This window comes from Haemaphysalis longicornis, unplaced genomic scaffold, assembly GCF_048455015.1.
Source record: "Haemaphysalis longicornis isolate Haplotype H1 unplaced genomic scaffold, Haemaphysalis longicornis Haplotype H1 scaffold_4, whole genome shotgun sequence".
NCBI lineage: Eukaryota > Metazoa > Arthropoda > Arachnida > Ixodida > Ixodidae > Haemaphysalis > Haemaphysalis longicornis.
Window position 1 is genome coordinate 134,665,225 of NW_027526361.1, and position 24,550 is coordinate 134,689,774.

At 45.2% G+C, this 24,550-nt stretch overlaps 1 protein-coding gene across 1 annotated transcript in view; it reads right to left on the reverse strand.

The window, feature by feature from the left end:
- Nucleotides 1–481: 481 nt before the first annotated feature.
- Nucleotides 482–24,550, reverse strand: part of LOC144179405 (acetylcholinesterase-like) — a 49,007-nt gene continuing 24,938 nt past the window's right edge. Inside the window, exon 3 of the mRNA XM_077707751.1 lies at nt 482–719. Coding sequence (XP_077563877.1) covers nt 578–719 — 142 coding nt within the window. The 3' untranslated portion in view covers nt 482–577. The remainder of the gene's footprint in view (nt 720–24,550) is intronic.

The window sequence follows — 24,550 nt, forward strand, 5'->3', positions numbered from 1 at the left end:
GACACCAGCTCGAAGCCAGAAAGTTCGAACGGCGGGTCTCTTTTAGCAGTTGGGAGAAGGATGTAGCTAGTACTGAAAGGAACCAATAGGTGGCGCTAAGCGATTTCACTTCTCTATCGTATACGAAACGGAATAGCGGTACCGAAGGGCGACCAGTGGTTGGAACTAGATTCTTTCACTTCTGTACTGTACACAAAACGGAATACCAGCACACGTACCATACTCAAGTCAAAGGTCCACGGCAGGGAGCACTTTGCCTTACTTTTGCAAAATGAGCACGCCATGTTGAGCTCGATTTTCAGCAAGCCGGGGAAAGACTACGAACATTTTACAATTATAAGGGAAGGAAAACAAAAAAAACCAAGTAAATACCCAAATGAGGTATTCAGCGGACACTACTGACATGTTTCTCTACTAGAGAAAGCGTTTTTTGGATGTTTATTCACTATTCTTGGAGGATCATGTACAAACATGAAATTTAAAATGTATATATGCAAATATATCCCAAACATCATCTCGTGGGAACTGCATACAAGAGAAATCATAGTTCTGTAAAAATAACTGTTTGGTTGACATGTTACAAAGATTTTCTCCACAAGTCACACTCGGTGTTTCCAGAGTAGTCAATGAGGCTGTAGTTATTCGGCTGTATCCATAAGAAGTTCTGTTGCTTGGGAGAAAACTTCGGCCAGTCAAGCCCGTCAGGTGAAAGTGGCTTCCTGTTGAAGCAAGAATAACACAGCTATATACATAATCTGCCCCCTTAGAAAGGCAGAAATATAGCACCGCTACGAACGCACACGTTGTGTGAAAGCTTCCTACGTGAGATCTTGCTTCTTCTCGGGTGGTTTCTTTCGAATTTCTCTTTCTCTGCGTTATTTTTGTTCGTCTGCTGGTTTTGCCGTATGCGTGCAGAGGAGGCCGTGTCAAGTAATTTCTCGGTCTTGAATATAGTTTTGTGTAAAGTAACAATCTTTTTACGAACTATTTGATGGTTTGGCTGTAATATATTTTTTGCTTTCATTCCAGTTTGCAGTTTAGTGCCAAGCCAGTGGTTTTGGGTGCGTCATGGGTGAACTTTGGTGGGTGGTTGCGGAACACAGTGTGGATGAGTAAGCTTTGTACAACGTGATTTTTTTTGGTTACTACCTAAGAACTGATCAATTCATTTTCACTGCATATGCTGCAAATATGTTGGGAGCGTTTCGTTTTATTTGGTTTTCACCACCACTGCAAGAACTACAATGAGCGGAGGCAGAAATGAAGCGTTTGTTAAAATTAAACAAGAAATGTATTACTTTGGCTTTGTAAAGAATAAATTTTTGACTGTGTAAGGCACGATTAACACATCTACTTGGCACCCATGGAGATTGGTGTTCTATTAAGTTACCTTCTCTAAGTTGCTAACGTTGTAACTCTTTTGATCGCTTCATCCACTCAACCAGATTGTCGCTACTGTAACAATTAAAATAAAAAGTGAAGCCGTGGAGCCACCGCCGAAAGAAGCTGAGTGATTGCGCTTTCGGGTTTAAACGAGCTAGTGCTTGAAAACCAATACTTTTAAGCAAGAGTTTAGCTGTATATGGGCTTAAAATAAGCTATTATTCGTTGTCACGACGATATCCGGATCGAACAAAAACATGCCCAGGAAGTTACGAGGGCACGGAATCGTCGGGCATTCAAAACAAAAAATGCATTAGTATGCAACGTGACCGCCAAGCGTTTGCGCCCTTCTCTTTGCTGAACACTTAAAAACGCTGAGTCCTATTTCAATAAAGAAACGGCAGCTGCAACTTGTAGCACTGGTGTCATTTGCAGGGTTATGTGCGATAAAGTTCAGATTCCGGATTATATTGGGCACGCACAACCCTACCCGTCGACGAGATTGATTTTTTCTTTTAAGAAACCTGGTTTTTTGGTCCATTATCACTCAAAAATATGATTTGGCGATGTTCCGTATATTATGTGCAGGGGGTTTACCTACCACGAATAAGCTTTGTGGTTATATGTCAACAAGAAAACACTGAGTTTCACAAAGTGGCAATTCATTTGCGTTTAGTGTTGTACCATTTGCTGCTTGTTCAAGGGCCTGGCAAGCTGACACTTTTCACCATGCGAAAGAACAGGAAGGGGAAGCCTGATTTTGCGACACCCATACATGCCTGCTTACCCATTTCGAGCGAAGGACACCAGAACATTCATCGTGTAGGCACTCAGGTTTCTGTCCTCATCGGTATAGTTCCCAAAGTCGAGGAATGGGACGCCAAAAAAGTAAGGTATCTCTTCCATATGAGTAACCTTCACCCACTCCGGATACATTGACTTCTCAGACCGATGGCCAAAAATCATGCCATAAACGGCAGCACCTTTCTTCGAGTGGTTCTCGGCAAAGAATCTTGCGGGACAGACAAAATTTGTCAGTCCAAAGAAGTCAGCAGCTCTCTGCCGATACGCATACTTGTCGCTTGATGTCGCATTATTGAGGTAGCTGAGGGCCAAGGGAACATGTTTTTCTTTAACCAAATTTCGCAGGTGTTTTTCCACAGCGACTGTGAACTCATCCGCCGGGTAACTTGTTAGGTCATCGTCTAGAAGCGCTCTGTCAGGTTGCATGATAAAAGAAAACGCGCCCTCGTTTGCAACGACGGACAACATTGTGTCAACTCGGCGAACACGCTCCTTTTTGGTCGCAATAGAGGGAAGATACGGCACGTATTTGGTGTTGAACGTTGGCAGAAATGCCAGGACCTTCGGCATCGTCACATTTTCTGTCGCACTCGTTATATCTTCGGCGATCTGCTCACGGAGACAGCTGAGCACTTTATCCGGGTGCGTTGTAAGGTCTTGGAATGCGTCAGCACAGCCTAAATGCCAGGCAACCTTATTGCTGGTTCCGATGCTCTCGAACACGGAGTCGACGTTCACGTCACTGCTTTCAGTCCCACTCATGAGAAAGGCACGTCGGAACAGGCCAACGCTGTGCGGCGACATCATGTGAAGGTGAATTCCCATAGCTCCTGAACTCTCGCCGAACACGGTGACAAGCTTCGGATCCCCGCCGAATGCTGCAACATTGGCCTGCACCCAGTGCATGACCAACAGCTGGTCCCAAAGAGCCACATTCCCCGGAGCTCCTTTATTGTCGGCATCTAAAAAGCCGAACATGCCCGAACGGAAGTTTGGGGAGACGACAACGACATCATTAAGTGCGACCAACGCGGAAGGATTGTATCTCGTTTCATAGGCGGATCCTATCTTAAACGTTCCGCCATAGAACCAAAGAAGAACTGGTAATCGCGCCTTCTTTGATGCATTCGGCGTCCACACGTTCAGGTAAAGGCAGTCTTCTGAGAGATTTGTAGGGATGACGAAAACCAATGGAAGGCGCGGTTGCATGCAGGATGGCTTCTCGCTTGTGGCGTTGTAGGTGCCTTGCCATAGTCGGTGGGGTTTTGGTTTCAGGAATCGCAGGCTGCCCACAGGTGGGATGGCGTACGGGATTCCTAAAAATGTAGTGATTTCCCGATCCATAATGGTCTGCGATTCGCCCCGCACGAGTCCGGCTTTGGTTTGGACGACGGACGAGTGAACATTCAGTACTGGGGCGAAAGATAGCACCATGAAGATGATGCTCTTCCACTTGCTTCCAGTGGGCCGTCCACTGCACATGGTTATAAAGAAAATTTTGCAAAAATAAATTTAGGCGAAGTGCTTCCAAGAAGCCTCAAAAGCTACTGTCCCAAACTCGTCCTGTTGATTGTGTTCATTTTTTTTGGTAGCATTTGCATCACAAGGTAGCACTTTTGTCGCCGTAATCCTCAAAAAGGCACTGCAAACAAAACGCAATAATTACTGCGAAATAAAATACATATCGCCAGCACAGAAGTAAAGTATATGATTTTCTGTCTGCAGCAGGGACTCTATCCACCGTGTCGGCGACGTTCTTTATCACCTGCATGAGGGTTAAAGAGAAAAATGCAGCAATGCCTACAAGAGCAAGAGAATTTATTTCCACGTGAATTGTATAAGCCATTTTATCGAGAGAAGAAAATTAAAAAAATACAGGTTTGACAAAAGCATGTTTACCAGAGCATCAATTGTGTTATCAAAAATATTTCTTGGTAGCTCATCTCATTCACCAAAGGGACTGGAGAAAAAGAGCCGCTCTTAACATCAGTATAGCAGGATATTCTACAACCTTTCAATTCATGATCGCGTCGCTTAGGTACAGAGTGCGGGTTAGCAAGAAGGCGTTAGGATAAATGGCAGTGCTTTTTAAATAGATGCAGTAAAGTAATTAAAAATTCTGATGCAGCCCACATTAACTAGGTGGTTCTCAGCAGAAATGCTTTGTGTGGAGTCATGGTAGTGTTAAAACACTAATTTGTAATTACAAATCGGGTGGCGTGGCTCGGTCCGCGTTCAAACCGTGCCCATAAATTATCAAGGCTCTGGTTCCCTAAGACGCAGGCGTACTTTAAATACATGTTCCTTTGGTGAAGTATAAAGTGCTCTTATATTTATGGGCGCGCGACTCCAGTTGCGCTTGAAAAATTCATCTTGCAGCACGCCGAAAAGATATGTTTTACCTGTCGATTCCAGGTGTGGCTGTATTAAACATAGACGCTGACACTATACCAAAATGCGTGCTTCCCAGAGCGTATGTTGATAAGACAAAGCTGTGGCTACGTGTGAAGGAGACGTGCTGACATTTCGCAACATTTGAAGTCTTTTTCCATTTTCCGCACCACGCTTGAATATTGTTCTGATCACGTTGCATATGGCGCACGCCATCTAGTATCTTGATACCATGTTAAATGACACAGTCATCTATTCAAAGGAGCACAATGCAGGTCAGATCGCTATCAAAGTCGGATCGTTAAGAATAATAAATTTGAAAAGCACTACATTTTTACTCTGTATTTAGGAAATTTAGAAGCGTGTTGATGGTTTCGAAGCAATTTTGGGAAGTATGGGGAATTAGGCGATAAATTGTCACGTGGGCACAAAAAGTGCGGGCAGGCTGCCGAAAAGTGTCAGCAAGCAACAGCAAAGCATATGACCCCAAGGATATAGAAGCTTCACACTGACTTTAGATGTCTAGTATGAGCTGTGGTTAGCGTTATCCTTCCGCAGTGTTGTTCTCCCGCCAGAAGGCGGCGGCGTTATGTTTACTCAAAACGTTTACCGCATTCATTTACAGTTAATACACTTACAGTCGCTCACTGGAGGTCACATTATTTATTTCTTCTTGTACTACATCGTGGTTGCTACGTCGGGCTTTGCGCACTCCCAGAAGGCCCAATCCGTTCCTTCGCAATGCAAGTGTACCTGACATCTCCAGGCTATTATAATGGTACCCCCTGCTCAAGAAGAGGTGTACGGGAGTGCGAAATTAAAAGAAAAACGAGCACTTTTCATGTGTCCACTCGTTTAATGAGATGTGCAGAGCTCGAACACTGTACACCTTGCATCTCCGAAAAAATTCGCAATTTCGAAATCAGCCATTTTAATTGGTATATTGTGTAAATGTAGAATATAGCTTATAGGAAAAAGAAAACTCTACTAATAAAATCGATGAAATCCATCTTATTTAGCGCTCTCACTCTATTTAACAAAAAAAGGAAGAAAAGCGCGAACCAAGCAAAAATACTTACAAAAATGGTAAAGAGCACGAGCTGTGTATTGAACTACAAAAGCTAAAAAATGAAATGCCGAGAGCAACTGACTCTACTTCATTCAGCACCTTCACGGAAATACAAAAAAATAAATAAACCCCGAAAAACATCACCACAACGAGAAAACTAGTAAAGAGGTGTTTGCACGAAAAATACGTACTTACGTACTTGGAAAAGTAAAGAGACTTTACTTTGAACCAGCGTAAATGTAGGTTTTTCGTACGGAGAAAATTGAAAAATGACACATGAATTACCAAAATAAAAAACCTGTTCGTGCACCGTCCTCACGTGAATATTAGAAGTCCGACAACAACCAGAAACACCAGAAAAAAATACAAGAAAGCAATAAGCTTGCAATGCCCTGCAATGCACAAGAAAAATTTTTACCGCCGGAGCTGAGACTTTTGTGTGCTGTAATAATGAGAACGTGGGGTCTAACCGTGGATCATGGATAAATAAATAACAAGGACACAAAAATACATCAGGAAACCAAAAGTCGCGCATTTGATATAGGCATGATGAAGAAATAGCCTAATGCAGCACAGACATAGCCCCGTTTAGCTACTCATAGATGAATGTGGCACAAAAACAACCGGAGCAGTTCAGTCTTCGCCCTTGCTGCGTCTGAATACGAAAGCATTATCAAACGTGGAAAAGGTGGATCGGCTGTGAGCCCCTGACGACAGCTGTAATCTTCACTCGCCGATTTCCCCCCTTGAGTCGGCGTGTGACCAGTGGGGATTGTTACTACAAATTTTAGATGACGACGGCAATCAAAAACCCTTAACACACTAAATGGAATAACGGAATAAAGATATTGTATCTTATTAACCCCCGTAGTACAGCTATGAATGCGTCAATTGCGACAAATATGCGTTTTATGCAGGTACAAGGCGTTACACAGTCGGTGGTTTTTGCTACACGCTATAGAATGCTTAGACACTAAAATTTTACAGGAATTGCGAGCATTTTGTGATAGTGCTTACGCATTTCTGCGACTTTCCTTTGGTCTTTCATTATTGTTTAGCCAAAATCGTGCACATTTTGGCTATACGAGGCTACGTGGGAACTATATTCGTCGGTATTGGATGACTTTTTTGTTCGGTATTTTTATTCGGCATTTTTGGCAAACAAGTTTACATAGACTAAAGGGAAAATTTGCCATCACCTAACTTCAGGGGTGCTCGAATCTTTCACGCATAAAAAAAGAAAAAGAGAAAAGGAGAAACAGTAGTGTCACTGCTAAAGAAAAACGAGTCACAAAATAGGATGAAAGTGAATTTGTAGCACACGTTTTTAAGCAAATGGGGAAACAAAAAAACGGAGGTGTGTTGTAGCAGATACAGTCGGGGTCAATTTGAAGGTGACCACGGGAGCATCGATTGTCAGGCCTTCAAACCTACACAGCGGCGGTTCTTAGAACTGTGTATATACGGGTAGCAGTTCGTTTTTCCCCTCGCTGTCTCTTGCATGATAGATCCCTGATGATAACGATTGTAGGGTTTAACGCGCCGCCGCAACGCCGGCGATGAGGCGCGCCGTAGTGGAGGGCTCCGGATTAACTTTGACCACCTGAGGATCTTTAATGTGCGCCGAAATGTCGTACACGTGGGCGTTTTTGCTTTTCGCCTCCATCAGAAAAGCGGCCGCCGCGGCCGGGACTAGAACCCGCGACCTCGTGCTCAGCAGCGCAACGCCTTAGCCACTGAGCCACCACGGAGGGTGCATCCCTGATTCAACCCGTAACATTATGCTGCTGCTTGTTTATTTGCCCCCGAGCGATCACCTACCCATTTATCCCGACTGCACATAACCAAGGGTAATGCGTGGGTATGTATTTTATACAAAATGAACAGCATAAAAGCGGTAAAATGACATAGCCGGGAATGATTTGCGTCAAATGATTGCAGAAATAGGGCGAGTTTGTAAATATGTTGCAGAATTTTTCTCTGGCCAGTTTGTTTATTTTACAACAGCTGGGATTTTCAGTGTTTAGAAGCCATAATTCAGCCCCTCAAAGAAATAAAATAAAACCAAAGACCACAGCAAAACTTTTGCGCACGTTATTTTAAGCTCATTGCGCGATGCTAGACAGATAGGTTGAGAGCACAATAGCATGCGTCACGCCGCGAACATTTACGCGAACGTCCCTATAGGCCTGGTGCAGGGTTCGGGCTGAAGGTTAAGTGGGGCGGTCGGCCCTCGCAGTGTATATTGTTGGCGAGCCTGGGCCCGGGCCTCACGCGGCGTTTAAAATAGGCACGTGTAGTACCACAAGTAGGAGACGTCTGGTAATGGGTGGTCCTAAACTGTGTGTTTATACAAAGGGGTTACGTTACCATCACTATATTAAAAAACTCCTTCTGACTGGAGAAATGCCGTTCGATAATGTTTTAATAAATGCGTTGTACAAAATGTGCCGTTGTTTAAGCACTACTCAAATTATTGTTTGAGAGTGGCATGTTGTTTGGAGCTATTTGCCATAAGGACAATGCGAAATTTAGAACGGTGAGCATAGCTTCGGTTTAGAACAGAAATAACTCCGTGACAAAAGATTGGCCCTATAGAGATAAACTACAATCAAGTGGTTGCCAAATGCGTTAAAGGGTCTGCATTAAACACGCTTCGCTATCTACGTAGTCTATACATTTACAGGGGCCTTTCGTAATAAATGCCCATCTATACATTTACAGGGGCCTTTCGTGATAAATGCCCATTTCGCTCAGATTGCACTTAGGCGCTGATTAACAGCAATGCGAAGAAAAAAACTAAAAGGTCGAATCACAAGCCATAAAACAAATAAAAACAAAGGGAAAAACCCAACTTAAACTAAAACAGCACCTCCAGGCGCAGAAAAAGTGCTCATTGCTAAGTACTTACGGTTTGAGGAGAACCATGATTTTGAGATGGTTTAACAACTACCTCCTGTATATGCGCGCGCTGATTCTTGTCCCGAAAGCAGAGCAAATCTGGCGAGCCCACAGTTACAGTACTGACCTCGGGTAATGGGAGTGCGCAGGTGGTATAAAATTGTGCCCTCATTGTAGGAACAGCTGTTTTAAAACCTAAGTGTAAAATAAAATATATCAAGTGGCCATGACTTGTTTTTTGCAAAACTCCAAGCCGCGTTTCCGGTCTCAACGAACTGCAGACGTGTTTAAAAGAAACCAATAACGGGCGATGAGTCCCTTCAACGTCGTGGACGACATTTCAGGAAACTGGTGTACACGACTGTTGCAAATGACTGGTTGCACATGAAAACGCGAGAAACGTTGCAGAACACTTTGCAACAATTATCATTGCGATACTGGTCGGAAAACTCTACCAAATTCCTGTGGTGTTCAGTGGTCACGAATTGCGCGCGATGACTTCAGAAGTAACAAATCAAAAGGTGATTTTCTGTTAATCATATCATGTGCGCGCTTAACATGATATCTATACCGGATAATGCCTGCTTGCCCATATTTGTGCTCTTAGTTTTCACATTATCGTGGCTCTCATTGCTATGTCCCAAAAATTGTATGTTCTTTATGAAGTGCCGGTTTTATTTTATGTTTACGACTTTTATCCTCGCGTTTGGGAGCGCAACTTTTTTCTAGTTTATTATCCTCTTCAATACTGTCCCTGTTACTAGGGCTGCTGCCGACAAGAATGGCTCGTCAATCACTACCAATTGTCAGTGACTAGTGTGTGCCACTTTTACGCGTGGCCGCCGACCAGAAAAGCCCACTCACTCAACCGATCATCAGTGATGAGGTGGCGGCCGTCTGATGCACGCGTTTCGCCGGCAGCCGGGGAGACAGCGACGCAAAAGCTTCAACCTGAAAGCACTGAGCGAAATTTTAAAAGACTGAGTATTGTTCGAGCACAAAAACAAAAATATACGTTAGAGGCAGCGCAAAATAATCCAAATATGAACAGAAAAAGATGTCACGGAATAGTGCAAACAAGGAGAGGGAACAAAGGGTACTAAAAACTACACAAGGTCGCTAAAACAGCAACAATGTCGTACATACGGACGACGCTGAAGTCGTATAATAGTCTCTGATCGGGCCGATGACGCGCCGACTTGGGAGGCGAAAGTGGCCGCCTTCGAAGAGTTGCTTTTGCTGTATTTTGGCCGTCTGATGAAGAACACGGCGATTTAGGAACCCTCTAACACGTTGGAGTCTTCACGCTCGCGAGCTGCTGATGGCCACATCACGTACAGACAGAAAGCACCGAGGTAAAATAACAACATTTCAACGCGACTGCTCGGGCGCGGAATGGGTGAGCTTTTGCAGCCGCGCAAACCAAGAATAACCAAAACAACAACAACAAAAGTATCCGCCGCAGCCGTACTATCTCCTCATTTTCCCCTATCTGTAATCATTTTTAGCCTAACCACTGCTTTTGCTTTGTATTTGCAATGTGATGCCTTATTTATGACAGTGTAAGTCAACACTTTGTTGTTTCAACCATACAGCCTTTTACCCGCAACCATTTTTTGTTGTATTGACGGTACTGTATTCCTTTGCTTGTTTCACCCCCTACAATAATGCCCGTGAGGGCGATGTAGGTACCTGTATGAATAAATAAATAAATAAAAAATAGACACTGTAAAAGCTCTGCGGCCTCCGCGAATGCCGTAGACATAGTAGTCGTCCGGGTATCGCAAAACGGTGGGGTATCAAGACGGCGCTTCGCACATAAGTGTGCGGCGCTTCTTTTTCTATTTTGTTTCGTGAGGCAGGCCACCGAAACGCGAGTCAGAGGTGCTCCCAGTACGGCGGAAACCAGAATGTTCTAGGGGAGAAAGCCTGTAATAAATCAAGAGAATGTAAAATATTCATACGTGGTACGCGTGAGTCCGCGACTATCAGCTGCTAACCACTCTAGCTGTTCGCAAAGAATCCATATTCTATAAATTTTTGTCGCGTAAATAAAAATTATGTGCACCAAAAACAATTAAAGACACTTAAATATGCATCAAACCAGACTCGACCAACATCCCGTATGGCTAAAGGTTTGAGATGCAACACAGAGACCAAGTCAGCAATTTTTTGAAATGGTATCCATAAAATGTTTGATAACAATCTCTCGTTGCTTCGTTGCTTTGATTTCGGGGCGCTATGTCATTAGATATTTATAGAACTAAAACGGTGGCCAGCCGTAAACCTGTACAAGGCCATCAAATAAATTTTGAAGGAGGATGACAGCCAAATTGTTCTGTCCGGCCCGCAGTCATGATGGCGGACTGTACAAACAGCAAGACCGCTAAACTAATTCTTGCTTTATTCCCCTTAACCAAACCGGCGCACGAATTCTTTAGCAACTGAAGATTATTTTTGTACTGATGGTTATTGTGGTTGTTTTTATACGCAGCGGCCTAGTTTAATACTGCCGTTTGTGCTGCTATTTTTGTTACGGCAAGTTCTTTAATACAAGAGATTAAAAGGACTCCTTTGAGAATTTTCCCGAAAGGCCCAAGTTATTTCTCTGCTAGATGGCACACTATTTTATATTACGCAAGAATTAGTAGAGGATGAGTTTCGGGAGCATTTCAATCGAACTCATCCAGGAACTTTGATCACACAGGGAGACCTACCAATGTATTCCGAATTGCTCCTCCACTCGGGCTTCCAGTCGAGAAGATCCTTGAAACCAATTTTTTCACGTTAAAAAATTACAGTATTGCTCACTCAGTCGAGTCAAGAAAAGACGTGGAGTACAAGACATACTCCGAATACCGCAATAGCAGGACCGCGCATTTCCTCGACGTTTGGATAAAAAAAATTGGCCGCCTCGTACTCCCTTCGATGCAAATGCCGTCGAAGAACGACAATCCTGTGCAACCCTACCCCCTAAATGCCGTTCGTCTTTTTTCCCGCCCCTTATCATGCTCTTCGCAGCCCATCTCGATCCTTTCAGGGGAAATACGGTGGACTTCGGTATAAGTCACTTAAATTCTCTCGATTCGATTGATTGATTGATTGATTGATTGATTGATTGATTGATTGATTGATTGATTGATTGATTGATTGATTGATTGATTGATTGATTGTTAAGGATGTCGCCACTCTAACAGTGTGACGACGAGTCATCTCACCAAATTATCTACGACATCTATGTTCTACTACTGGTTTAATTCTAGCGCTACTCTTAGGACAGACCCAAAATACTTTTTTTCCATTACAGGTGGTAGCCGTCCTAGGCAATATTCCGCTCTGCTCTTCTTCTTCCACCACCATTCCAAGCGTGTTTAGGTCAACTCTACGGCTTTAAAGTTTACTGCCTCTGTGCTACGCTTAAATCCTAGAGCTTCGGAAAGCAGCATATTTTCTCAAATAGATTGGAAGGTATACACTCACCATCCAACACTATGTGCGGCATAGTTGCTGTTTCCTTTCCGTAGACCACACATACCCGATCATATTGTGCAAAACTCCATACGAAGCTCTTAGTTCTCAAACAACTTGCGCAAGCTTTAAAAGGCAAAGAACTGGCCTTGGAATTATCATAGAGATTTCCCTTTATGACGACCAATTTTTCGGCCGTTCACATCTCAAACAATGTTTTAGCTTCTGTTTGTCTCTCCATTTATTCGTTTCTATCTGAGTTGCTTATTTTTTGGTTACCTTGGCTGCCTTTGATTTTCCAATCCCCTATTCCGTCATTAACCTTGTAGTCTTCCGTAGCCACTGCCTGTCCACGTTTCCACGAATAGGTGCCTTATATGTTTAGCTGTCTACTTGCGGGGATCCGTTGCTCTCAACCTCATCTCAAAGCATATTTTAGTCGGAGTTTATCGAACTTCAAAGGAGTCCCAGCCCATATATACCCGCACTGCTTCGTTAGTTGTTCTACCATGTGCTCCTAAGGCCAAACGGCGTACCGTTTCTTGGTTCACTTCAAGGCGTGATAGATTGTCTGATTTTCAGCATAGTACAGCATTTGCAAGTGTGAGCCTCGGAACCATTACTCCTCTCAACATTCCTCTCACTACTGAGTATTTCTTATAAACCCACAGAGCTCTATGCTTCATTATAGCGGTGTTTCGCTTTCCTTTATTCTTAAGTTGTTCCTCCTAATTCCTGAAGTAATTTTACCCTTCATTTATCCACACTCTCAAATATTTATATTCCCTCACACCGAGTAATTCATCCATTCTAGATGGACACTGCGTCAGTCCTAGTGTCATTTAAAACCGTTATTCCCGCTTTCTCATTGCTAAAATTTGTCCCGAAATCATGGCTCCTTGGCCACTAATATTTACGAGCCGTTGCGTATCTCACTCGTTATCAGCTAGAAGAACAATGTCGTCTGCGTGTGACATTACCGGTTTATTTTCTAACGCTGCCATGTAAAGCTTAAACACTAATCTAAAATGACATTCCTGTTTCAGTCATTCATGGGTGTTGACCTGCGGTGTGCCATTTTTCCCTTGCCATGGAAGGTTCACGGTATTATCTTTAAAAACTGCTTCATGTTCCACGTTTCGGCGTTCCGCGTTTCGCATTACACTGTTGCGCGCCATTGTTATTGTTCGGCTTCTTTGAGCGCTGCTACAGATTGTAACCTCGAGCATGGATACTTGTATTTTGAGGTGAGAAAATTGGTTTTTTCGCGTATTTAGTATTTTCGTTCGCAAACATCAAGCACACAAGTACTTTCAATAAAACAAACAGTCCTTAGTACCAGTTATGTTTTGCCTCCAATGGGCCTAATGTTTTCTTTTTGCTGTACAATTTTTACAAGTTTGAAGGGTGTTTACAGATGTTGTGGTTTGTATAAGTTTTGTGGTTTGTATCAGTATAAACTTGCCGTCTAAGAATCATTTCATATTTCTCTGGGGTGGCTGATCAAGAAAAACATATACAGACAGAGATGGACATAGACCAAAAATTTTTATGCTCAAGTAGCCCAAGAAAAACTAAAGTTTTAAAAGGCAGCAAGCAGCTTCATCTGGTACTAAATTAAAACCGCCGCGTAGGCTACCTACAAATTCATTTGTACCGCCCGATTGCACGCGTCTTTAGTGTTTCGGGTTTTCTATGTAAGTCAAGAACTATGTGCGCAACAGAAAAAAAAACACATGAAATATTGTCAAGGCGGACTACAAACGTTTAGCTGAAGTTTGCAAATCAGCAAAACAAAAATCTGCAGAAATTCTGCGGATTGGATAATAATGCATAGCCTGTCATGCCGCTTGTCTGAAGTGTGAGTTCCTTACCGCCAATAATGGGTATGAGTAGCCAAATACATGGGATTATCTTATTCTTTTAAATTGTGGTTTGGCTTTTTTGCCAATGATGTAAATGTATACCAGCAGAGCCATGAAGTGTCTTTACTCAGCTAATTGTTTCGTTATCGAAATATGCAAGGCATACTGCAGAGCTGGCTCCTCTCAGTTAGTTTTTATTGGTATTTGCAACGTTCTTCTGCGGACCTTTTTCGTTTATTCTTCGGTTTTCGGGGGAGGTGTGTAAGACGCATATTGTTTATTGTGTCAGCTAATTTGCTCGAAACTGGTATTTTTATTTTCATTACTTTTGGTTTCTAAAAATTCTGTCTTACCTTTATTTTCAGTTATCGCTATTATAACGATTAAAAGTGTTACTTTCGCCAAATCTGCAGGTTTATAAAAATGCAGTGCGTTGCACGGTTCGCCATTTTCGCTATTCTTTATCCGTATTTTGATCGTTCTTTTGCGGAATTTTGTCGCCTATGCTTCGATTTTTGAAGGAGATATGTGAAATGCATATTTTCCATTTTGTCGGATCGTTTTTGCGAGTTTTCTGTTTCAATTTTTCGTAATCCTCGGTTTTCAAAATTTTGCCTTCATTTACACTATTACAACCATTAAATGTGTCCCTTCCACGAAATCTGCACTGTTGTGGAATTGCAGGGCGTTACACGGTCCTCGCTGGGGGGGTACTCGGAAAAAATGATACGCATTTAATATGTGCACATATTGACCCAAAATTTAAAAAAAAAACAGTGTCGTTTATACGTAAGGAAAAAATTATATGCGCCACAAATGGCCGCAGAAAGCCTGTCATTGTGGATTGTGATAATGAAGATACGTTTTATTATAGTTCAAAGAAGCACGGTAAAGGAGCGCGGAAATTCAAACGCGCAATGGAAAGCGTCTAGTGGGATACTACTAAAAAATTGTGCGTTTCACTTTATGAATGCAAATTTTTGACAAGCCTCTCCGTCTAGCTTAGCTCCTGAGCCCTGCACTACCATGGCTTCCTCAGCCGACGTTGTTCACTAGGTGTACAGCCGGCTGCACACTTTTCTAGGGCGTTGGGCAGCTCACTACCTACGCTTTCATGGGGTCGAGTAGGAACTGACGTCTCCAGATATTTTAGTGGGCGTCTCCCGGTAGGGCAGGGAAAGCCTATGTATGCCTGGCTTTTTGCGGTTGAACATGTGTTATATCGAGCCTCTTCGTACGTCTTGCGGGTTCCCTGCGTTCGCAGCGGTAAAGCAGGTTCCGGATTCGTTTGCGGCCTCGTAGAAACCGGTTTCCAGCCCGATCTTCAGGCGCTGGTTCCTCTCCCTCCCGACAGAGGAAGGTAGAGGTACGGAGCCTCCCGCTGCGGACATTTAGCTGCCGGTTCATTTTCGGGATCCGTAGGATTAGCGCGGTTACGGCACTGCTGTTTTCGGCCGAGCGCCGGTTGACGTTCCAGCCGAAACAAGAACGGAACACAAAATTCCCGTCAGCGCCAAGGAAACGAAGGTAAAGTGTACTGAGGTAAAAAGAAAATGAGGAAAACAATAAGACTCTATGAAAATTGAACGTTTGACCTCCGGAAAGTAGCCGGCAGTACTGACATCACTGTGCTTCACTGTTGTAGAACACCAGTGAGTTGTACCATTCAACTTAGAAAGTGTTGACAACCGGGACATGCACTTAGCGTGAAGATACTGAGATGCTGTTAGACATAGTAAAGCTCAACATTCGGAAGGCTGAATACAGGCACAACATAGCGTTCCAGGTATATTGATCACGCACAATTACAGCTGCTGCCACATCACAACTTTTGCTCCAATTCGCATTTTTCAGCGGGGTCAAAATACCCGCGCGCAACTGTCACATACCACTTCCGATGAATTCACCAGCGGTTCTGACAGCTGTCCAAGTAAGCTTACGGCCAAATATCCAATTCGAATGTTGCTGCGACGTAATTATCAGCAACCAAGTTTTTTGGTTCGCCCTACCTGGGGTTGATTAGTTTGCGCTGGCAACTATTGTGAAAGAATTAGGGCTGGTTTGCAAAGTTCTATTGTCTTCTACTTAGGGATACTACACGAACTAGCATTCAGAGGTGACTAACTGGACAACAAGACGTGATTTTGGAACCATAAGGGACTAGCTCTTCTCCGGAAGTTTTGGTTTTAGTTTTATTCAAAGTTTTTACCCAACCAGAGAGAGATATGTTGTTGGTGTTTACAATAAAGCAACTAAAAAAATTGCCGCAGCCTCCACCAGTGGTGCAAGGCTGGAGACTCCAAACACTCCCTTTGTCGGAGACCCGGCTGTTGCACCTGACTTGGGTTTACGAATTTGCCGATGAAAGCTCTCCATGACTGGCAGGCCCGGCTTGTTTTGTCCGCAGGTTCTCACACGTCTCCCAAAGTCGACCACTTTAGTACGCGCTAGAACCGGTAGGAATCGGCTTCGCCAACTCGGCGTCGGAGCACACGTATGCGTGCGCTCCGTACTTCTCTTGGCATTTTCGCGAACTGCTCACGTGGCGCAAGACCTTGCGCAAGCCTGAACGACCGCAGGTGCTCCTCACGAGGCGCAGGGTCGCGAGCGCTGCGTATTTATTCTTGGTATTTATGACGAACGCCACCGGACAAAGCTCAAGCTTAAACAGCTCTGCTGCGAAAATGGAACGAATATTATCTGTTTGTCCTCGTTATGAACACACTTTCGGGAACTAAGGAATTTCTGTAAAATATGCCAAAACTGCAAAACCTAGACTTTTAAAACCCTGTGGTAGCGACCGCTCTTCAATGTTTTCTTGTATTGACTGGCAGGTGCTGTCCATCTGCTACAAAATTTTCCCCCACCTTTCTCAATTACCGCATTGCTGTATTCTCATTTTCATTTTTGTCTGTTCTCAAAAGGAGAGGTAATTCTGACCTAATTATTTTTTGTTTGTGAATCGTTCTTCTCGGTGTCTCTCACATTTATGCCACTGCCCGGCCGACCAACCGCTCGGTGAGTCAGTCAGTAGGTCTCTCACGCGAAGGTGTTTTGATTGCCACAGGATATAGTTATCCGCTATTCAGGGCGTGCATGCTCGCAGTGTATAATAAGAAGCTGACATAGTTATAATTTCCAGAAGGCGATGGTGTGAAGTAAAGCCCGAAGAATACACGTGCTGAATTTAAAATTGTTGTGCACGACGTGTCCTTTGGGGGGTGACAGCATCCAGTCTGTGAGTAACACAGTTCATCCTCTTTCAATAATTCCTCAATGTTTTTAGGTTGGTTCGCCTCAATATATTTGCCTGTTACGTTTCATAACAAGGAAGCAAATGCCGCGAAAATGTATTTTCTGTTCGTTTCACGCTCGGTTATAAATTTGGTTTTGTCCTTCGATTCCTGGTTCTACGTTGCTGTTTGGCAGAGTGAACAAGCTTATTCTACGAAGTGCTTCAGTGGGAGCCTTTCGTAGTACACGTGGTTGCACTCCATCAAGCTACGGGCTGCAGCTGCTCTTGGAACCGTGACAGTGAATTCGTCTCTAGACCTCACAAACAGCTGATGGGCTCCTTTCCGTGTCATGGCCGTTATTATTCTATATTGCACCATTCAGGAAACGTGCCCGGTATTTTGGAGCAGAGATATATGACAGATGATTGCTAGGACATATAAAAACGTCCGATGCAGTCGTTTGTTGCACGTCGTTTTCAGCGCGCCCAACAGACATTACAGGTTCTATAACACCGCACGACCTAATAACTTCTGGCATTGCATAGCTAATACCTCCTTGCGTAGCCCTTCGTGTTTGGGTTCCTAAACCACGACGGACCGAAGTGACTCCGGGGAGTCTTAGCCACTTAGAATCTGTGATTTGCATCTGTTTTTGCCTGCCGTTTTGGCAGATCACGATTTATGTCTGGTTAAATAGCACTGGTTTGACCTTTAGTTTTTATTCTCTTAACGGGAAGATTTAGAACTTGTAATCCGGTGCGCCCGTAGTGACGCATGTGCCGCTGGAAGTCAGATTAAAAAGGTTCCCGTGGGTCGCGGTGGGTGATAATTGCTGTTAAGTTTGACTGGCGCCAAAGAAAGCAACCCGTCAGATCTACTAGAGTGACATCTGTTACTATGTGCACGGGGGTGTTTGCAGATATTTTTGTGATATTCGTCATTCTCTTCCTATCATTACTAGCCTGCTTCCCATTTACCGTATTCATAAGATGCATTTCCTAAAATTTATAGTTACTGTGCGCTTGTTATTTTTGCTTTCTACGCAGCTGTAAGAGTGAAGTTGTCAATGTCTGCAGGATACCTCAGTATTTCTTATGCTGTAGCAAACGCGAAAGCATTAGTGTGTAATTCAGAGCTCCTTCAAGAAACTTTAATAATAACCGATACAAAGACCCGCTGTGCTAAATACTACACGGGTCGCCTAAACCATACACACTGCATGTATCACTTCACTCACTACACCACTAACTACACACACAGTTCACTCCACAGTTCTCCATAGTTCACTAGTACACAGACTATAAAAAGCACAATTACTCTGAAAGATCACTGTAGATCACATCCTCGAAAGTTCACGACAATGCGTCAAGATCAATACAACAGTCAATAGGGTAGAATAGACACTTCTATTTGTTTCTTTACCACACGGATAAACCGAGTGGACCACCGCTTGAGGAACTGCTCTTCCGCCAGCGCGGAGAGCTCAGCCTCCAGGTGATCGAATAGACGCGAGCGCATTTTTCGAAGCATTGGAAACATGCACTTTTGCGGCCGCGCTCTGAGAGCCGCAAAGCCGCGCCTTTTTCAGATGATCTGGGCACCAACGCACAGTAAAACTTTTTGCGTGCGTCGAGTTTGTGTCCAAACATCCGAGCTAACAATTTATAGTAGGTCTTTGCAACCTGGCAATCGAACATCGCATGCTGCAGGGTTTAACGCAGCCCGCATTGTGGGCACCTGTTGGAGGGTGCCAAACCCTATGCTGAGATGCGGTCTGCCGTGGGCAGGACCCCCCAGCCGCGTTGCCAGCTGAAATCTCTGACGTCGGCCGGTAAAAATAAGGCCGTCGGTTGCTTCCACCTTACCGCCCTGCTCTTTCGGAGCTGGTCTTAAGTGAGCTGCGTCACTGCGAGGGTTTCGCAAATTTTACTCGGCGGTGTGTTGAGGAAGTCAATGTAAGGGAGTTGCGATCTCAAATTTCTGAACGACTTTATGACGTGCTTACAAAACGGAGGTGGCCGCTCGGCTGACGATCCTGCCCGCACACCATTGACAAACAATGCTCGGTCAGTGCCAAGGAAGAAGTCACAGAGCTTTCCCCCGGGTATTCCACATTACTCGCTAGGTTCAACAAGTTTCTTATTGCGAGGAGACTACTCATAGTTTCAAAACAGGGTACACTGAAACCGCCCATGCTGCTTGGAAGTCGCAAGCAAGTGCGGGCCACTTTTTCAGTTTTCCCTCCCCAGAAAAAAGAGCCGAGCATATAGTTCCCAGTTTCCTGAGTACATGCCGTGGTGGCCGCGCCACCCTCACTACGTAGTAGTAGGCTGCCGACACACAGGCTTTTAGAACATAGCTGCGCTCCTGCAAACAAAGGTCGAAGGATGCAGCTACCGCTAGCCGCGCCTCCGCCTTTCCTTTCAACTGCCTCCATGTCTCATTCGCAACTTCGCCCGACGCGTGAAAGACAGCCCCCAGCACTTTCGCTCGTGCAACCCATTCAATGCCGCCAGGCAGGTCCGACGCGAACGCGCCAAAGTGGAGGAGCGCCTTGCTTTTCCCCCTGTTCAGCTGGGCACCAGACAACTCGCTGTATTCCGTGAAAAACCGTAAAAACGCTGCGTAACTGTCTTCGTCTCTTAAGAGCAGGGAAACGTCGTCCGCGTACGCCGAGACTTTGACCTGGGCCTGGCCAGGCTACGGGAAGGCGCGTATCGCAGGGGAGTCAATTATTCGACGCAAAAGCGGATCAAGGCATAGGGCGAAGAGGAGGGGCGACAGCGGGCAACCCTGTCTTATTCCACGAGTGACGGGGAAGGGTTCAGTGAGCTGCCCGTTCACAAAAAGCTGCGATGTTACGTCCGTGTACAGTGCCCCCAACCTTGCCTCGCAGTTCCGAGGAAAGCCTAAGTTTTCCAGAACGGCGAGCAAGTACTGGTGCTCGACTCGATCGAAGGCTTTCGCCTGATCGACCGAGACAAAACAGCCGGAGATGCCCGTCCGCGTGGCGAAGGTGAAGAGGTCTCTAGTGGGTGTTAGCGCCGAGAATATAGTGCGTCCAGGGACGCTTCACGTCAGCGCTAAGCTAACTATTTCCGGGAGCGCCATGCCGATGCGTTTAACCAGCACCGACGCTACCAGCTTGTAGTCCGCATTCAGCAGAGTTATCGGCCGGTAGGCATGCGGTTCTGAAGGATCGCCGCCTGGCTTAGCTATTAGAACTAACCTCCCCGCGCAAACGAGTCGGGTTTCCTTCCTTCGGCCAAGAATGCCTTCACCATAATTAGCACCTGCTCTTTGAGGACCGGGAAAAACACTTTGTAAAACCCCGCCGGGATTCCGTCAGGACCAGGAGCGGAGGAGTCACGCATATCTTTCAGCACTTTCCATTGCTCCTTCGCCGTGACAGGGGCACAGAAACGCTCGTGCCAGTAGCTAAGGACGCTGGGCAGTGCCCCGCAAAAGTTCCGTACTTGATTTCTGAGGCTGTTCGTATCAAGGCAAGCCTTCTCTGAACTGAAAAATTCTTGGAAGTACTGGGCAAACGTCCTGACGATATCCTCATTATTCGTACTCCGTTCACCATTCGGTGACTGTACGTATGGAACTTGGACACGTGATCTGACGCCTGATCTACTGAGCCTGCTTTAACGTGCCTTAAGACAGACGGATCTGAAACTGGGCGCCCCAAAATGAACGCTTTGCTTGCCGCGCGTGACGATTGGCACAAAAGGCGCTCGTATCGTGCCTTTAGCAGATCCATGTAGTCTCGCATAGCAAACGTTACAGTATCCGCGCTCTTAACTATTCGTAACCTTCTGAGGGTTTCGTTTAGTTCACGCGTGATGGGAACCTTGCGCTCACGCCCTGCTTTGGTAAGAAGTGTGCGCCATACAGCTTTCAAGCAGTCCCAGTCGGTTTCCCCTTGATGCGTGTTCCTTTCCTCCAATCGAGACACCCAAGCTCCGGCCACGCTAACGGCATCAGTAAGCAAGCATTGATCCATTCGCCAAAAATTGGGGTTAGGATCACCTGTATGGGATTTTAGTTTCACCGAAACTGGCACGTGATTTGAAATTCTGGGTGCCTTTTCTGGGAAGGACAACACTTCGCAACTCTCTACCAAGCCACTTACCTCGGGCGGAAAAAGAAATTTGTCTAAACGACTGGCCGATCGACCCCCAGACCATGTCGCCACAAACACGTCTCCGTGTAGATAAACCGACGCATGACAAAGGCGAAACTGATCCATCAGGTCGCGCAACGCGCTCGCACCTCTATACGGCCTTCCTCGGCCTGGCCCTCTAACGTCTCGCTCGGGGTCAACAACACAGTTAAAATCGCCCACTAGAAAAGTTGGGTAGGCATCCAACAAAAATATGTCTAGCGAACGAAAAAAACTGGCGGAAAGATGGCGCGGTGCAGGCGCATACAAATTAACTGCCGTCACCCGGCGTGAGAACAGGTAAAAATCAATGGCAATTACCCGGCCGTCAAAGCCAAAAATTACATGTGGTTTGTCGCGAACGTAAGCACTCTAAAAGACGACACCAACGCCTGAGGCCATAGAGTCGTTTAGCGAAAAAAGGCGTGAACTGAAAAACGCTGTTTAAATAATTTAACATCATGCGGGTTGCGAAAAGTGCACTCTTGCAAAAAAATAATATCAACTTTCATTGCTAGCGCAAAATGTATGATCTCTCTCTGCTTGTCAAGGCTGCGGAAGTCTTGAGGACTTAAAGAAAGCAAATGCACTTGCAATAAAGGATATAGTAAAATTGGGGCCTTTTTTCCACTGTCAATCCCTTACTCCTCCACAACAATCAGCCACGCGGATCACGAGCTCAGCTGGCCTCGTTACACCTTTAAAGGGAGGCGAGGCATACGGCCACGTGAGGCACAGCCTCCTTGCGTCTCGCGTGCCCAACGCTAAACAAGCTCCTCGCGTGGGGCGAGCCCACGACATGCACGTGATGCCGGAATGGAGCAACCGAGGAAGCTGGCAGAGGCCGTGTGCAAAGAAGAACGCTGTCACATGATGTGCCTACTGATGAGGAAAGGCGACCAAAATGGCCGTCGAACCCAAAACAAGATCGATCATCAAAATGGCAATGAAAGGAGCATCAATGGGATTTCGTGCTGGCAATCGCTTCCAGCACTGCTTCCCATTTCGCCATCATACAACCCCGTGGGCAAGCAAGAATAACACGGCCATCTGACAATGAAGGTGGCTAGAGCAGCAACGAAATTCATTGATCCTACCTTCATTTACAAATCAGGACTAGCGTTGGAGGTGGGCAGACACAGTTTCTTACTGGGGTGTGCTGTGTCATGTGAGGGTGTTGACGTCGATAACAGCCGCTTGCTGTCCACTCGTGAGGCACCTAGCAAGTCCCACACCTGATTAATTGGGTTGACCAGATGCGGGTCCTTGCCTTGCGTTGAACAGTCCGGTTCGCTCAAGGTGCCTGGGTCGGTCGGCGGGGAGGCATCCTCGTAGAGTCTACAGGGGGGGGGGGTCGCCATGATGGTCAGCTGCTGTCACATCGCGATGGTAGGGTTTTGCCGCCTCATGAAGAATGGGCTTCACGTCGCCCTCCATGGATGGGGCACGGAGACCACGGCTGCGAGGTCCTCGGGGAAGCTTGGTCGCACGAACAGAATCTACTGACTTTAGTGGTGCGGGGGCTGTATGAAAGTCAGTAGAGCCACTTTCCTCTGTTTCGATATCCGAAGAGCTAGGCAGCGAAAGGGAATCATCAGAGGGTGATCTGCTCTCCGTCGCTGCACTGGGCTGGCTAGTGTGCTCCTGAGATGATGACGTGTCCTTGTCCGGATACGTGAAGGAGGGAGATTCATTCATCGGTGTCTCATCAACTGTAGCTTTGTCCTTAGACGTGTCGTCTTTGGAAGATTGCGCAGGGCTACAGGGGATATCGGCAGGTAGGGCCTGTAGGGGGGTCCAATTCGCCTGAGGAGTCTCGCTGGTATTTCGGGACAGTCCCTTACGAAAATGCCATATATGGCCCATATATAAATTATATGGGGCCATATATACTTATATATGTGTTCATGTATGGCTACCACTTGCCATATATGGTGGCAAATTGGGCCATATCTGGTGCGGTCAACCCATATATGGCGTCAAATATGGCTTTATATGGCCTCACATAGCGCCATATATGGCGAGTTCAACCCATATATGGCTCCAATTACAACAATATATGGCCCAGCCAACCCTTATATGGCGCCAAGTACAGCCGTATATGGACCAGCCAACCCATATATGGCGCTAGATGCTTCTTTATATGGTATGAACAACGCCTATATGACACCATCAGATTTCTGTATTACAGGAAATGCAGCCAGATATGCGTCCAGTTACTGATATATACAATTGATTCACGCAGTTCCAAGGCAATACACAGGGTGTCCCAGCTACCATGCACTAAGATTTGAAAAAAGAGCAAAGGTGTTACTTTAAGAAAACCTAGTGCATAATGTTTGCAGTACTGTGGAGAAGTGGACAGTATTTCTTTGTTAATGATGCTTAACTAACGAATTGTAATTAATTATCTAGCTCGAGAATAACTGTTCTAATCCCTGAAGTGCCAATGAGGCACTTGTAGGAACCCACGAAGGGAATCTAACCGCGGTATTTTCAGCAACGAACTAATTGCGTGCTCATTTATTGACTGATAACGAAAGCCCGCGAAATACAAAAAATATCCTGTGACGGCGTCTAAACGCGCAGTGTAAAGCAGCGTCCTCAAATAAGCTGATTGAAAGCAAATTCTTCACCTGTCACCCACCCGAAGAGACGGCGCATCACATTGATAATGGAATGCATGCAAGGAGCAGCAACAGGGAGATTCGCGTGGCGCGTGTGCAGATAAGGCACGAACGCGGTCGCGATTTCTTCTTTCTTTCTTGTGTTTATTTCATTCTGGCTAACTTAGAGGCAGCCTATTTGATGGCATTGGTTTACGATGCAAGTTCATGCGAGCGGAGGCGCCGCCACGTGGTATGTTTCATATTTCTCGATTTTTCTGTATCAGTCAGAATAAATGTGCACGCAATTAGTTCGTCGCTGAAAATACCTCATTTATATATCCCCCGTGAGTACTTACAAGTGCCTCATTGACACTTCAGTAATTAGGACAGTACTTCTCGAGTTAGATAATTAATTACAATTAATTAGTTAAGTCTCATAACTAAAAAATGCTGCCCGCTTCTTCACAGTACTGAAAGCATTATGCACTGGGTTTTCTGCGAGTTACACCTTTGCTCTTTTTTTAAATCTTGGTGCATGATAGCTGGGACACCCTGTATATGCAAATACTATATTTAATTAACAATCACAGGAATATGAATTCCCTTTCATTAAAAATTCTCTGAAAACACTTTCTCTTTATTTGCTAAGTTAGGGT